Below are 16945 nucleotides of genomic sequence, written 5' to 3'. Positions count from 1 at the left end.
AACCACAGTTCTGTCACTTACTTCTACTGCTTCTGCTCTGGTAATTGGCTTGCATCTCTGCATCCATCTTTTATGAAACAATTCTTACAGAAACAGTCTCTCCAAGCTGAATGGGGAGAAGTGTGTAGTGTCTTTTCAAGTATCACTGTTAAATGGAAGCTTCTTCTAAAGTTGTGGCAGAAGAATTGTCTGAAATAAGAAAAAACATGCATCTGATGGAAAGAACAAACTTCTGGAGTGTTTTTTTTTTCTATTTTGTAGCTGCTACAGAATGCAATGCAATTTTGTTAATCATAGGAAAATTTTAATGTCCCACATCTCCCTCTCACTCTCTGTCCTCTCTGAAGAATTTTTGAGACTTCTTGTTGTTATTGCTGTATTTGGGAAAATGTTTGAGAAAATCTATACTGAGATCAATGGCCAGACATTTTGCTTTTCTATTTTGTAGGTAGTGACAATACAATCCTGCCTCCAAGGAGAATGTACACAGTGAATCTTCCTCCTGAGGGTTATGTTGCAGTTGCTCCAGATACTGATAATGTCTCAATTTCTGAAAACTCAGAGAGTAGTGCTGACTCAACAGGTAAGTTGTCATGATTTTTTTCCCAGAGAAACTTTCTAGCAACTCCTATCAAGTAAATCCAAATTGCAACAATTAGGTATTCAAACTGTTGCTGCCAGTGGGTGTCACTGTTTTGCAACATAAGCAAAATGAAGATATGTATCTATGTGGGTTAACTTCCTATTTTAGAATTTGAAGACTAGGTTTGGCATTTGGTTCTAGCCATGCAGTGCCATTCATGTTATTGAAGTTACATTAAGTGTAACTGAGGACAAAGTCTGACTGCAGTTCCACCCACTCAGGTGCCACATGTCTATTCACATCATGCCTGCTTACAGGCATACTATTTTTTATGAGTATTGTTAGATAAAACTGTTTCGGTAAGTCTTACTCGCTATTTTCTGAGGAGCTAGACAATGGCTTAAACTCGCTTGTCAAATTTACCCATCACAGTTAGACCAGAAGTTTACTTGATTGGAGGTGATAAGGGGAGATATCAATCTATAAGCCCGGAGAGGCTTTCTCATGAGAAACTGTGACCAGAGAACTTCAGAACCAATGTTTAGTGTTGCCAAAGGATGCAAGAGAAGAAGCACAAGATCTGTGAAGTGGGCTGCAAGTTGACCCCAGTTAAAAGCATGGCTTTTTTTTTTTTTGAATGACATTACCAGAATTAAATTGATTGTCTCTTTTAGAGAGAAGTGCTGTGCTTAGACAAGACAAACTCATTTAGATGTCTGGTTTTTACTGTCTTTTTTTCTATTTGCTATGTTCCTGCAGATATGTAGGATTCTCCAAAATTGTGTTTCACTGTCATTTGCTACTGCCTTATTGAGAGCTGCTAAGGACAGTCTACAGCAAAGAGAAAATCTAGAAGAGCTTCCTGAAGGAATACATTTGATAAGCAGTATTTACTTAGTTACTATATCTATTTTGGCCTGGTGATTGCCTAAATTTAAGGAAAATCTGAGATTCAATCTGAGGTAAAGAAAGGCAAGTCTGCCTTTCCTTTGAAAACAGTATCCATGGGGGTAAAATTTTAGCTTGGAAATTGGGCCTGCATTGCAGTCTGAGCTCCATTCATAACAAAGCCTGTGGTCAGCACTGTGTGTAATTTGCAACAAGGCATCTCACCTTTGTGTGGGGAAAACATTCAGGGACCTTGATAAATGTTTGAATCTGAATTCAAGGAAAACCTTCAAAGTAGTCTAAAAGACTAAGTGCAGCATGCGTTAAGGTGGCATATCAGGAATCTCAATATAAAATGATTTTGAAGTATTTTTTGGACTGGGGAAGAAATTATTTTATCAGAGCAAAATAACAGTAAAAATTGATGCTACTGGGCCTATGGGCAGAAAGGTGTTCTACTGTGCAACTTTCATGCTGTGCTTTTTCCCTTGGCGTTGGATAGGATCTGCATTCAGAATCCTGAGTCTCTTCTTATATTATCCTCAAGTTTAATTACACAGCTTCCTAGGACAGTTCATTGGTTTTCTGTTCTAAAGCGTGCTGAATTCAAGCTGTTTGTTCAAATATTGAAGCACCCTTTCCTTTCCTCCACCCTCTATAATCTCTGTTTATTCATTGTGGTCTCCTTTCAAATATTAGAGGTACATACCCCTTCTTCTGTATTTTGCAAACATGGCTAAATTAACTGTCATAATACTTGTAATTAGCCCTATAACATTCATTTTTATAAGTGGACTTAAGTGAAATAAAACATTAAGAAACAGCCCTCTCAGCACTACCAGAACTGAGTGATATCCTTATATAGGTATCAGTCCAGAACTTTTACGGCAAAGTTGCTCAGCTTCTATTTAAAATCTACAAATGAATCAAGATGTGGTGCATATAAAATATTGGTGTTATTACATAACAATAAAGTAATTTAGGATAGCATGATATTGTTTCTTTTTAGAGTGGATAAATATTTGTTCAGTTTTACAATTAATAGATTATTGAATAATGGCTTTACTTATTTATTTTTTTAGATCATTTTTCTTCTAGTACTTCAAAACAAACCTGTTCAATCATGATAGCAGTCAGTAGCATTCTGGTTTTGCTTAGTGACAGTGTTGACAGTAGATGGTGATCTCTTATAGCTGGTCCCTTCCCTATGGAAATAGGCTCATGAAGAGTAGATTTGAGACTTCAGCCCCCCTTTTCAGCAGTTGACAAATATATTTGAGTTTTGGGAGGATGTTTTGTTTTTTGACTTTGCAGGTTATCATAAAATCAAGAAAAATAAACCTGGAATTGAATTTTAGACATTTTGCATATGTTTTCCCTTTCCAAGGTAGGCTCTACTATAAATGGAATTCTTGCTAGATAGTAGAGTAATTTGTTCTTTAAGACCTCTAGGTAAGGAGACTTTATACCTTCCTTTTCAGTTTGTTCTAGTGTTTCACTGTCTGTTATATATCCTAGATCTTTCTTGCTGCAGTTTAAGCTCCTTGTTGTTTGTCCTATCTAAGCGTGAATTGTAGAAATAGAAATTTGTGCTAATCCTGCAGGTTTGAGGGAAATAGTTAATTTTACACATGTTAATGGCTTTCGTTGTATTTAAATTAAGCATATAAATAAAACTTACTGCAGGATTAAGGCTGTAATTTCAGGCAACACTGATGTAAATAAAATAGGAATAGTTTAAACTATCATACCATGGATTATTTAGTTTGTGGGCCTGGTTTTAGTTGCATAACTGAACAGTGAGAAATGTATAGAAATGTGATGCAGTGCCCTTAGTAAAGTAGGTAAATATATACTGGGTAATTTCTTTGGTATGTTTGTAGCGGGAGGAGGTCTTACCACCTAAGCAATGTTGCCTGTTTGAAGATAGTGTGATATTGATTCCTCAGTTCAGGAAACAAGTTTTCTCTAGAAGTATTTATCAGAAAATAATTTAAGTAAACCAAGAAACTAATCAGACATACATCCATCTAGATATTTTGTCTAGATGGGCAAATGTGAATCTGATTCTAAGGTCAGAATTTGTCTGGCTGTCAAAAATAAACAAAAACCCTGCAACACCCAAATGGACCAATGAAAATGTGACAATGGTAAATGTCAAGTGCATGCTTTCAATCTGTGTTTATATAACTCAGGTAAGGTTAAACCTCTTAAAGGCTATGCTTTTTTGAATTACTTTGCTCAAGTGTGCATCTATTTACTATAGATTGTGCATAACAGCTTGTTAACATGTGGTGACAAATTCAAGGGTCTAAACCTCAAACTAGTGTGACAGTCACCAGAATCAAGCTTCTGAGTCCTCACTGAGTATTGATATTGCTGGGTGACATTCCAAGTCTTTCTCTCTCAAAGCTTATGATTTTTCTTTGAAAATGCATCTCTTCAAATAATAACTAGGTTTTTTTCTTCATAAACACTCATGAAAACTTCTTTTAAAAATAAGCAAAAGTATCTTAGCTCTTTTGTGCATCCACTAGAATAATTCACCTAGGCCCAGCTGTGTGGGAGCTATTCTTGAAAGCTCACTTCAGGTAGAGCAGGCTAGTCTCCTTGGCAGGTTCTAGAGCTGATGTACAGAGCCAAAAGCCCAACTTGAGGTTTTTTGAATACTTCTGTGAAGGAATCTTTCTATTGCTTTCAGAAGAAATAAGGGAAGACTAGCCTTCTGTCAAGAATTATCTATGGGATCACCTCTTAATGTGGACAACAGCTGAATCAAACCAGTTCAGACAGGGCATTTAGACAGGTTTATTTCAAGAAACTGCTTTATTTGGAAGATATGGCTGCAGCAATTAAGGCTATGTCATGAATTCTTGCATATCCCTCTTAATTCATTTCACTAGCATCCAAGAGGTATTGAGAGACTGTCTGAAGCCTCATGTCTGAATTTGAGTGTACTTATAGTTGGGCAGCACAATGTTTTGTTTAGGGTTACCTAGGACATCAGAAAAGAGTTTGCCACCTCTTTGACTCACAAAAGAGCATGCAACTCTGCACAAGATTTTTCTGAAAACGTGGATATACGTTTGCTATCTTCAGTCTCTAAAATATGAGTTTAGGCATGACCTGTTTCTAAGAAGTCATTTAAAAGTCTAGTTAATTATAGTTATAAATTAGAGTTAGCTCTTGTCAGCTATAAAATATATTGGGCTCTGTCCATTACTCCTCTCCTTTAAACTTATAGTTACCTTATGATTGATCACGTCAGAATGAAGGGAATCCTGTCCAGACTAGCTTCTAATGAAGAAAAAGAAAAAGCATGTTTATGTGAATATTTCAGTCTGTCTTGCTGCATCTGTCTCTGCCTGTTGTTTTTAGGCATTTCAAATACTTTTTCCTGTTATGTCAAATACATTTATTGCAACCATATATATGCCTTAGCTCTATTATGCAGTCACCTAGTGATGTATGCTTAAGTGACTTAAGGGCTTTGAGATTTAGTTTTGCATAGCATCTTGTCATCTTTGTGTAATACTCTTTTCATACATTTTTCAGAGGGACATAGGGGAATGGAGGAATAAAGCTGGCCTGGTCTTTGAGGTTTTGTTTCATCAGATAAGCAAGTGCTTTACAAACCTCTAATAATGCAAAGAAAAATCTAAGACTGCTGTCTTTCAAGAAAATAAGGAAAGTAAAATTTATCCGATGTACTTAGAAAAATAAATTTTAGACTTAAGTGCCTGGCTTTTTTTAAAACTACCTTGACTCAAGTGTTCTGTAGGGACTGAGTCACTGTGATGGTGTAGTCAGATCACCCTTTTGTGGACAGAAGGAAGTAATGTGGGATTAGATAGTAAAGGAAGGAAATAATGCAGAGGACTTCTTATTTTTTTTCTTCGGATGTTTTTCTGTATTGATTTTTGTACATATTAATGGATTACTAACTTTCTTTTAACAGTAGACTTTTGACAAGAGCATTAAAAATGTGTGTTGTGCAAGCTATAGATAAGTTATCATCCATTAAATTCTGGTAATGGAGTCAATACCTTTTTAATTTTGATTTCCGTTCTAATTTATTTTTTTATTACCTATTTATTAAGAAATGTTTCTTCAAGATAAATTTGTTGAGAGGTTTACCATAATGTTAATAAGAATAGTCTAAATAAAAGCAGAACTGTGGAAAGTTTTAGTAATTATGTATTTATTAACTTACTATGAAGCAGTAGCTCAGTTTTGATTTCTTTTGTGTTTTAATTTCGTAAGATGAAGTAAAACTAAGAAATTCTTGCTGGTTATTTCAAGACAGATGAAACAACAGGAAATACTGTATTTTGCATTAAAATATTAATGTTGAAAATGTAACCTTATTTGTTCTAAAAGATAAACTGTTTGATCTCAATTCCCCAGTGACATTTCTTCTCAGATATTCTAATATAAGCCGTGATAATAGAATACAGCATATGAAATAATTGTATGATGCACAAAACAGTGAACTGATATATAATTTCTCTGTGAACTGCTTTAATATTAAATGCATATTTTTATGTAGAGTCCCAAAGTGGTATTTGGTGTTTCTTAGATGCATGGCAGAGCAAATTCCTGACCTAAAGACTGGAAAATTAAAAAAAAAAAAAAAAAAAAAAAAAAAAAAGACCATGCATGTAGGAGTTCAGGCATACATAGAAACTGAGGACACCAGGAGCAATAGATAAAGAGAATTCAAGAAGATAAGTGTTGTTTATGGTAACTTTTGTTTTTTAAGTTGATAACCCCCTTTTTCTTGTTCTTATCAGTCACTATTCCTTCATGTTTTTAAACTGTAATCCAGTATCTATCTAATGATATCCTGTTGTTACTAGCTTGATAACAAGCTACCCAGTTTCACAGAAACTGAAATATATACCCTTTTTACAGACAAAGGGAGTAAGACCTAACTGTGCTTTGTCCTACTTCCTAATTGAGTAGCTTAGAGAGTTTTGGCTAGGAGGAAGAGAGTCCAGTTATGTGCTCCATTCCTATGATGTGAACAAGTTAGAGAAATGGAAGGAAGGAACCCTTTTTTTTTTTCTGCTCCACTCAGCTGGCAAATCTGAGATAATGTGGAAGGGTGGCTCTTCTCTGAGAGGTGCACACATCTTTGTTGTTAACCCAGCTGGTCTTTGGTCTTTTCTTTTTTTCTTTCTTTCTAACTCTGTCAGAAAGAGCAATATTAAATAGAATAGCTACTGCTGTACTAAGAGGTTCGAGCAGAGGGAATGAACCTAGAGATCTGTCTCTCATTTACTGTGGCGGACAGATGAGTGAACTTTTGCCTTTAACATTTCTTGGTACATAAGGTGCAAGCAAACCATAACCCTGAACAAACCATCTGTTCCCGGCGGGAACAGGACTGAGCTGCTGCGACCCCCGAAATGGTCTCCCTGCAACCATTCAGGACACACCGAGCCTGCGCTGAACCAGGGCACGATCGGGCAGAGGCTTTGGGACCTGGACTGTAAATTATTGCCACTTAGCACAACTTCTATAAAACTTGCTTAGCATGAGTAGCTAAATTTGCTGAAGCCTTAGGCTGCACTCCCTAGTTCAGTGAGAAAGGGCCCCAGAGCTGGTGCAGGCGGGAAAGACAAGGGAGTTACAAGCAGTCTGCATTCCCATGCTTCACACTCCGGGAGGGAGGATGTCAAGGCATTGAAGTGAGGCCTGCTTGGGTGCCAGGACTCTGGGGAGCAGGGCCTCCTCTCGCTGCTGAAACAATGCTGATTGGGGGGGTCTGGGCTATCTCGGGGTCCAGATTGTATTCCCTTTGTCTGGACCTTGGGAAATAACACCTACTATCACTGCTGGGGAAGTACTAATTTGTCAGGGCCTTGAGAGATAAGGGCAGGACCCAAAGAATGAAAACACATCTGTCAGCAGAAACCGCAACAGTAAACAACCTACCTAGGGACCCAATAAGGAGCAGGAGACCCCAGACCTAAATATTACTATTGGTCCAAACTGCTGCGTGAAGGGTGGAGAGCTTAGATTGGAAAGTATAACTGCCCAGGGATTTCTTTGTTCGGGGTCCCTCTTCGGAGGCACCCAGCCTGAGCTGTAATTCGAACGGAGTCAGCAGAACATCATCGGACTCGGAGTGGTGGTAGCTAGCTGCTTCTCTCCTTTTCTAACTTTATCTTTTGCCCCTTACCCTTGTTCCCCTCTTCCCTTCGCCTTTCTCCACCTTTTCTCCCCACTTTGTGGAAAATAAAGTTAAACGGTTGTACGATATTTGACCGGTTTTAGCGTCTTAGTTTTGTCCTTGGGATCATAACGAAACCCCCCCCCCCCCCAATATTGGATCGGGACATTTACATAAAAGTGAATTAAGTTATTCCAACAAGATGCACCCCATGATATTATTAGCCCGGTCAGTGAGGGATAGTGACATTGGAGGAGTCCTTATCGGACCTCACACAAAATGCTGCATTACTGAGTTTGGTTCTGCTAGCAAGAATGTTTGAACCTCACTGATCAGCAAAAGATAGTTTGGCAAAGGCATAAGAGGCAGCTTCTTATATCTGTCTTTAGTGGGTTTTGATTCACTTAAGGTTCAGGGCAGTCATTTTAGGAAGGCTTAATAATATTTAAGCCTGTGTTTTTATTGGGGAGATGCTAGTTTGAATCATGTATTGACTACTTACATTCTTGGCAGGTTGTTGGGAATGTGATAGGTTACAGAACTGATGTACTCAGCACACCAAGGGAACAATATGTTTTAGGCAGTAAAGGCCAGCAGCAAACCTTTTCCACTGGTAACTGGTAACAGCACTTGTGAAACTGAAGACTACAAATAGATTCATAATGCTTGAAACCCGAGGGATTGTTAGACTATGTAATTTAATCTTCTCTACCTCTTACAGAGGTCTTCGCCCATCCTGAGTAGAGTAATTGTGTGTGGGGCTGTGGGGAGACACCCACAAACACCCACAAGTTTGAAAGATGTCACAGAGACTCCATCTCTGGAGTCCACTGCTGGTAACTTGTTCCAATAGTTAGTTGGCCTCACTCCATTAAAAAATGACAACTTGAAGATCCTTTGTTTTGCCTTTCTCCACTTGAGTAAAGAGCCTTTATTAAGTTGTATTTTCTTCCCACAAAGAAGCACAATAATCAAGTCATCCATCATTTTTTTTTATTAGACAGGGCAACACACAAGTGAAAATGTTTAAGATATTTACTTCAAACCTTAAGTCACTTTTGTAGCTCTTTTCTGTATCTTTTTTCATCGCATTCTTTTTAAGATACAAACTCCATCACTGTGTAATATTCTTATTTTGTTTTCAGTAAGGCCATCTGCAGAAAGAAAGTCGCCTCTGTGTTTCTACTCACTACTGTCTTGTTTATATGTCCAAAAATTTCATCAACATTTTTGGCCACAGCATTGCACCAAATACTAGTATTAAGTTATTTTATATGTTTGATCCCTTGGCCCTTTCCAGGAGTCAGTCTCTTGGAAGATGGTTCTTGATAAACAGCTGCGTTTGGCCACACTTAAAACGTGTGTGGTTTCAGCTTTGTTTTTTAAGGACTAAGTTACCAAGTAGTGCTTATGTGTGACTTCCCTATTCTCATTGTTGTTTTTTTATCAACACTAATTTTAATGTTATCTCAGGTCATGCTGAAAATGCTGAGTAGCTGCAAGGTTCTTACCAGTCCCTGTAGAACCCTCCTGTGGTTACAATTTTATGCTGACAGTTGTTTTTCAAACCATCCAAAAACCACTGTGTATGAAGTATAAATACAAAATATATTCTCAAAATCTCAAAGTGCTATGAATCCACAGGCAATAAGTATTGATAAGGAAAGAGCATCTAAATATATTTTTATTTTCTCTATATACTGACAGCTCTCATTTTATGGTTGTCATAGTATGAAGTCATACTGTCTGATTTCAACATGTGGCAGTATCTCCATTCCAGCATACCATTTTCAACAAATTTCCCAGAATTATTTACCATTGAAGAACTTAATGCAATATCAAAGTTCTAAATGTTTTAAAATTAATTGAAGGAAGTAACAGTAGAAGAAAGTTAAAGGGAGAAATTGTGTTAATAAAATTCCCTGCAGTTCTAATTCTTGATTAGTTCATTCATCCATGTACATCCACATCCACAGTTATCTCTGTGATATACTGTATGTATTGTACTTTTCAACTATAAATCTCAAAGCTTTTAATAGTAGTCAGCAATGACTACTTTAAATAGGTAATGCTAAATTAAATTGTAGAAGTAAATAGGTGAGAGGCTGCTCAGAAAAGAAACTAAACTTTAAACAAAATCAAATTCTCTCAAATCTAAGGAATTTAAGCACACACTTAATTGCTTTTCTGAACCTGGTGTCTGAGAGAGCGAGCTATGAGTAAAAACTGCAAGTCAGGTTGTCTGCTAGTATATCCTATTAGCTGTTTCTAGTTAACTGTCGTGAGTATGGTGGCAACTTTTTGTTTCAAATATTCAGAACTTTTAAGAAAACAAATTGAGGGAACTGTGGAGATTTGGGGGTGAGGATTCTGCATTTGCTAAATAAATAAAATTCCTTAAATCCAGATTGCAACAAACCTGCTAAAGGACCTTATAAAATAAAAATTACTTCTAATTTAGGACTTCATTAAAGATGCCCAAATAATGTAAGTAAATAGAATGCTAAAATACAGCTCTTAACATAGTGTTGTAGTCAGTGTTTTGCAACTCAAATTCAGTGAACTGTACTTCAAATGATAGCAATAATAAGTGAATATGACTTATTAGATATTATTTACTAGATTTATGTATGAGTTATCCTTTTTTTTTTACAGTTTGTTCGAAAAGAAAGATTTCCTGTCCCCCATTCAGCTACTTCTAAAACTGTATTGCTATGAGGTTTGTTTCTCTCTTCCTTTTTCCAAACTTATTACCATGGATCTTTCCTGTTTTAGAAAGAATAGTATGAACTTGCAGGTTAAACTTACTTGTAAAAGAATTACTACTTTCAAAAGTGGGTTTCAGTAAATCAGCAAGGAAGAAGCAGTGATTATATGGTAGTTCTGGCTGTTATGCATTTCTAGTGGGTAGGGTAATATTGTTTAATTACTATTAGTATATTTGATGTTCCAGTTCCTCTAGTTAATTTTGGATGTTCTGGTTTTATTTCTCTGCCAGTTTGGATTTTGCTATTTATCCTTAAAACAATATTTTTTGCACTGTAAACTGTAGGTGGTAGAGTCCTCCTATAATTTAGCTCAGTCCTTGCAGAAATTAAAATATGGCTCACAGTTTGTGAATAGTAAATGTTCCTGAGTTGTCAACAGCTTCAGTCATTCCTCATGTATTTGTCATCCTCAGAAGCTGTAGTGACAATGACCCTTCTGTTGAGGCTGTTAATATAAGCCTTTCCATAATGTTGTTGATGTTTATGGATTAATCAATGACTTGGCAGGCTAGATGTCTATGAGGTTAAACAGCTTTCTTCTCTACAGCCAAGTTCTTCTTCAGCTTAAGTGTACTTGACATTTCGGAACTAGTTATGGAGAAAGATGTCACCAACAAGTAGAGATGTTGGATAGCTAGGAAGTCATATCCAAAAAACTATGTACTTCAGATGTTTTACCACTTGAATATCCTTGCTGCAAATCTTGTATTTGATAGATGCAATCACCTTCTAAACAGATAAAATCACCATAGGTTTCTTTCTGAAATTATTTTATTTGAATTCTGAAAATAAAAATGCTTACTTTAAATATGATTAAGTACTTGATCACTTATTGTCTTAGGTTTATTTTAAAAAAAATCTAGATTCTATGGTGATAATACTTATGTTGTCTTACACGGTTATCATTTGACTTATCATTGGAGTTAAACTGTAAATTTAAGAGACCTAAATCAAATTCCCTAATTTATTGTTGCTTTGGAAAATTTTTAGTTGACTAGTCTCTTCCTAGTTCTGTCTGAATGGGAGGAGGTTTCCTTTTTAAAGTGACATGATTTAAGCATCTTCCAGAATTCTAATCATATGCTTAACTTTTATCTTATTGTTTTCCGAGAACTAAATATATGCTTGTATGCAGATGCTTGGTTATGTACCATGCTGCAGCAAAAGGTAGCTGACTAGTGTAGTTGCTTTCAATGGAAACCATTTTTGTGTACTACCTGCAATACAGATTATAAACATTTGATACAGGTGTAGCTTGGGCAGTCATTTTTAGGAAACATCCACAGACCACCAGTACCCTGTAGTAGTATTATAAGCAGTTTCAATGATCTGTTGAGTAGCCAGATAGGATCTGGTAATCATTTCTCTTAACTTCACAAAGGAGCCTGGACCTCCTGAAAATCGAGAGAAATTCACTGCTGCCACCAAGGATTTTTAAACACAGAATTGGGCTATCAATCTAAACTGTAACTGTGAATTACAGTTTAGGTTTATATATAAACACACATCAGTGATTTCTAACCTTCTCTGTCTGTAACTATTTACATCCTTTAAATGCCAGTATATTCACAACTGTATGAGATTGTTACAGAACTCATGCATCATGGTATGGATTCAGAGTTTTTTAATGTCGCTGCAGTCTTGAGCAGCTATTCACTATGATAGTTTGCAACGTTAAGGTGTTCTTAGATCCCCTGTTAAGCAAAAAAAATCTGAAAGATGTCTTTGGAAGTGTAATAGCAAAGAATTCTGTCTCAGATCTTTGGTTCAAATTTGTGATGATGGGTAAGGCTGTAAACACTAGAGAGAAAATGTGTTGAGGAAAAACAAAGGTTATAGTAATGTGGTATACTCGTAATGAATTAGTTTAGCCATGGCTGCATGTTAATGGTTTAGTAAAGATCTTTGAGCTATATTTCTGTAACTTTACAAATAGGTATACTTACAGAAGCTGTAACTATTAGTTGACTTTGTGCATACTTTTGAGAAAAGCCTTGCGTACTTGAGTGACAAAAACGTACCTTGAAATGAGGTCTCATCCCTGTGTGTAACTGTAGTATGGAACACAATGTACCCTTAATCCTGACTTATGCCTTTAAATTTTAACAAAATAAAGATTACACTCAGTTGGAACCAAGAAGGCAAATCTGTACTTATGCAGAATAAAAACAGATGATAATGTATTCACCAATGAGTGCTTTTTTTTTAATAAGACATGTTTATGCTCTTTGGTCATTACTTTCACTTTCTGTCATTAGCTTACTTGCCCTTCATCATCTTTTCTTCGTTCATTATTCCACCCTTCATGCTATAGTCAAACTGAATCTCCTGTCATTTATGGGTCTGTAAATCTGGAAATAAGTTAAAGTATGTTCAGCTAGTCAGGTGGCAGTATGTGAAGCAGGAGGAGAATTAGGGCCTCTCTCTGTGGCACTTCCCTCTCCCCCCCCCCCCCCCGCTTTGTTTTAGCTTAAATTACAGTGATTTCAAACATTCTTGGTTTAAGCATCCCCTCCTAATAGATCAGCCTTAGAGAATGAAGAGACACTAAAGACTTCTTTTCTTTTCTTTTCTGACTGCATTCCCTTAACTTCCCATATTTTTCTAGTCTTGCCCCCCACCCACTCGGTCACTTCTCCCCCCTCAGCTGCAGCATGCTCCCTGTTCCTCCTTCCTTGCAGCTGTGTTCCAGGCTTCTCGTTGTCATAGTGACAGGAGGCAACTGATGGGAAAGGAAAAGGAGAGGAGAACATGCAGCCAACACCAGCAGCCTTCTTAGATCCCAACTTAAGGCCAGTGCTGTCATAACTGCTGCCTCACTTAACAGACCCCCAACGCTCTTTGGAAATATGACACTGCTTGAATTTTTTTCTTGAATTTTATCGTGAAAACATAACCGAGGCCTAGGCTTTTGTACTCAAAGAGTCGTGGAGCAGCAAGGTAAAGTCAATACGGCACTGGGCTAAGGGGAAAGGCATGCCAGTAAACTTAAGGCTCTGACTCCAGGTCTGTGCTGAAGTGCTTCATCACTCTGTTTCAGTTCACCACCTGTAAAAGCAGGAGACTCTCAATTGTTTTGTAGATCTTGGAGAAGTTGCTGGTCGTTACTGATATGATCATCTACATGATATTTTCATTTTGGCTGTCAATTGTATATTGGGTTGCATGTAAAATTACACCTTCACTGTTCTGCTGTTGCCCAAGAACCTGCTGGTAATGAATTCAGGCAAAATATTGCTGTCCAACATGTCAAGACCCAAATATCCACTGACAGGTAATTAATACACTTGTAAATACCGAGCATGAGAGTGTAACCCTGGCTCATCCTCTCACCATTAGTGTTCATGTTGCCTTTTCTCTCTAACCTTACTTGTTTCAATGCAGTATTTTCAGTTCTCACACAAAAAAGAAAGAGGAAAAAAGCAGTTTGAATGCAGAATTTCTATTGTTATTTATTACCCTGCTATTTAAATATGCTGGACACTGTAAAAACAGTGGAAAGCTCAGTTGTAACATGAAGGCTTTACAATCAGTGTGGCTGAATGGATAAGGAAAATGAAGATAGCATGAAAATGAATGTATGCATGGTAGCAAACACAGTAGTATTATAACTATACATTATGTCTTTTTTATTTGTAGTGTTTTTATATAAGCATTTTGTATAACATACAGAAAACATTGCTGATAAAGACCTTGTGGAAGTGCTGTTGACTCATGTTAGAAGTCAGAATCGGGCATACCCAACGATTTCATTTTATCACTGTTGTGTTACAGCAATGTTTTAACTACAGCAATTTGTATGCATATGGCCACACATTGCAATAACTTTTGGTAGACTGGCTCCTTTCAGTCTCCATTTGGGAAATTTTTTCATCTCGTATCTTTGGCCTTTAGTTCCAGCTCTCTACAGAATTTGCAGATATCAGTCTCTTTAAAGTACTGAACAACCTTCTCTGCTATTGTAACCTGTGCCAAGGAGGCTTTGAAAATAGTCCTCCATCCTTCATCCTTTCCCAGTACTTTTAATAAATACTTTTTGTTTGCTAGTTTCATGCCCTCTCCCTTCCATTTCAGCCCTGTGAGTGGAAATTGGTTCATATTGGGAGTATACCCTTTCAGTAATCTGCACACTCTTAGGGTCTTCTGTGCAAATATATAAGACTAGGGGTAAGAAAGGAAGCCCTTTACTTGCCTATAGAATCACAATCATTCCGTATTACAGGATATATATTGCCTGTGCTATGCATCCCATCTCACCCACCCTCTCACTTCCTAGGGATCTGTGGAAAGTTGAAAAAATGGAAGTTATGTCCATATAGCAAAATGAAAGGCATAAATACAGCACACAAATTTACTGCTGTAATCTAGCCAAAATGTACTGCAGACAATCTAAACACATTCCAAGGATCCCCCAGTTGCTTTGAACAGCATGTACTGGCTGGCGGAAGCTACTGCAGTTTTTCTTATTGCTACTAAAGTTGTGTATTCATTTGCTGCATATATGTATCATTAGTTGCAGTTCATTTCCAGCCTGCTTTGGCAGTATGCAAACTCACAAGCAGGCAATAGGACAAATTCACAATCTCTCCTGATAATGAGCAAATCACTTCAACAGCTGAATCTGTGGTTCACAGTACTTGATGATTTGTATCCAGCTGATGATGCTCCACCTCAAAAACTCCTCTGCATGAAATCTCTAAGTGTTCTCATATTCTCAGCTGGTATAATCAGCACAGCTGTACTGAGGTGAATAAATATGCCAGTTTACAGTAGCTGAGAACTGAGCTCTGTGCAATTGTATTGGGGAGCATGGCCTTCACTGATCTGTGAACCACTGCCAGCATCTGGAACAGTCCTCCTTTGCTTGATGTAGATATTTTAAGCTATATCTTTGCAGTGTCCTTTTAGAATCAGTTATAATGCTTTGCTGAGGATGTGAGCTTATAAATTGAAGGCTTAATTAATGTAATGTAAAACAGCTTGGATGCTGAATGGTGGTAGTCAGCAGAGTCTTGAGCCTGAAGTCTTGGCCTAATCGACTGGTGAAATTTTACATGAATTCATCATACCTTTTCTGCCTGCTGCTGTACCTTGTGGTAAGGATTGAGTTACCTTACTTCCATAAAGCTATCTATTTCTGGGTTGATTGATGATATTTGGCAAGGTCTTGCATATATGTCACCCTACAGACTGTTTCTCTGTATCTTTCTGCTGAGGCAGTAGGAGAGAAATACGGGTTTTTTTTAGTCACTCAGCTTCTTTTACAGAACCATTTTTCCTTCTTTAGGCTAATGATACCAGTCTTCTACCAACCTAATATAATACATATGATCTCAAGTTTTCTTAAGTTGTTTTTTACAGGAATTATAGGAATTACTTAAAAGACAAATTCATAAATGTTAGGAACACTGTCAAATTAGTCGTAGGCAGCCTTTTCTCAATGATAAATCCAATTTTAAGGTATCTTGATCAGGATAGAAAATGCTATCTGACTTAAAGTCCTGATTGGTACAAACAGATTCTGCCAATTCAAATTTGTTTAGTAGCATAGTCTTAGTGGGTAATCTGGTGGTGGTATGATTTTGGAACCACGGCCAAGGTCTGAGTGGAAACTGGACTGGATATCAGCATCCTTGCACAGCTTGCCACAAAAATAAATGCTTTTCACTGGTAAATGGCAATTATGCTGTCAGATACAAAATTACATAAAATCTTTTTATTAGTAGCTTGAGCTGTAGAGTAACTAGATGCAGAAATCTTAAGTAAAATGAAATTCTTGCAATGCTTTAATGAGAACCTAACATCTAATAAATTAAAAAAAGACACATTCTGAAAACATGATAAGCTTGATTCCTTTTGTGCTGCTGCCTTAGTGCAGCTTAGTTACTTTCTCATCTGGATGGCTTAGGTTTTAAGTGCTTTCACAGACCATTCCATTCAGTTTGCATTTTTAATATGCACTCAAATCTATTAGTATTTCAACATTTGTCGAGTATTTACAAGTGAAAACAGCCTTTTTCATCTTGGACAAGTAAATACCTCTAACTTTTGTTGTTGTTGTCGTCTCTTAAAGAATGAGCAGTAAAAAAAAAATAATAATAAGCTTTATTACATGTGTCAGTTTATAAAATGCTTCAGTCTGCTGACAGAGTAAGATGTGGTTTGCAAAAATGATGTTTTCTCCCCGACCTTCACTAAAAATACAAAAAAAGAATTGCAAAGGCACCTTAGTTGTCTTGTACTTAACTAACAAATTTGAGCCAGTTTCTCTTTAACATGCAACTCCTTTATTTGTTATCCATTTTCAATCTTAATTAGCTATTCCCTTTGATCTGTAGATCTCTCTTCATGTCTTCATCTGTACCAATGTTCACACAATAAGCCCGTAAGTCTTTGGGTGCTGTTCTTATAAACATTTATGTTTTGGGATTAAATACAAGATAGCTGAACTGAGTATGCATCTTTGTTGAGAACGTTTCCCAAGATAACAGGAAGTTACTGAACAGTCAGATCACAAGCTGTGTGAAG

The 16945-nt window shown here is 36.9% G+C and overlaps 1 protein-coding gene across 12 annotated transcripts in view; it reads left to right on the top strand.

The window, feature by feature from the left end:
• ERICH1 (glutamate rich 1) overlaps positions 1–16945 on the top strand; it is a 100499-nt gene that overhangs the window by 34747 nt on the left and 48807 nt on the right. For all 12 annotated transcript variants that reach the window (XR_010388204.1, XR_010388205.1, XR_010388203.1 and 9 more), the window contains one exon: positions 449–583. Coding sequence is in view for 7 of the 12 variants with exons in the window: in XM_064508529.1 (XP_064364599.1) it covers positions 449–583 (135 nt within the window). In the remaining 5 variants the exon portion in view is untranslated. The remainder of the gene's footprint in view (positions 1–448; positions 584–16945) is intronic.

The sequence above is a fragment of the Dromaius novaehollandiae genome, chromosome 3, assembly GCF_036370855.1.
Source record: "Dromaius novaehollandiae isolate bDroNov1 chromosome 3, bDroNov1.hap1, whole genome shotgun sequence".
Taxonomy (NCBI): Eukaryota; Metazoa; Chordata; class Aves; order Casuariiformes; family Dromaiidae; genus Dromaius; species Dromaius novaehollandiae.
Note: the sequence above shows the minus strand (reverse complement) of the source record. Positions and strands in the feature narration are given on the sequence as shown.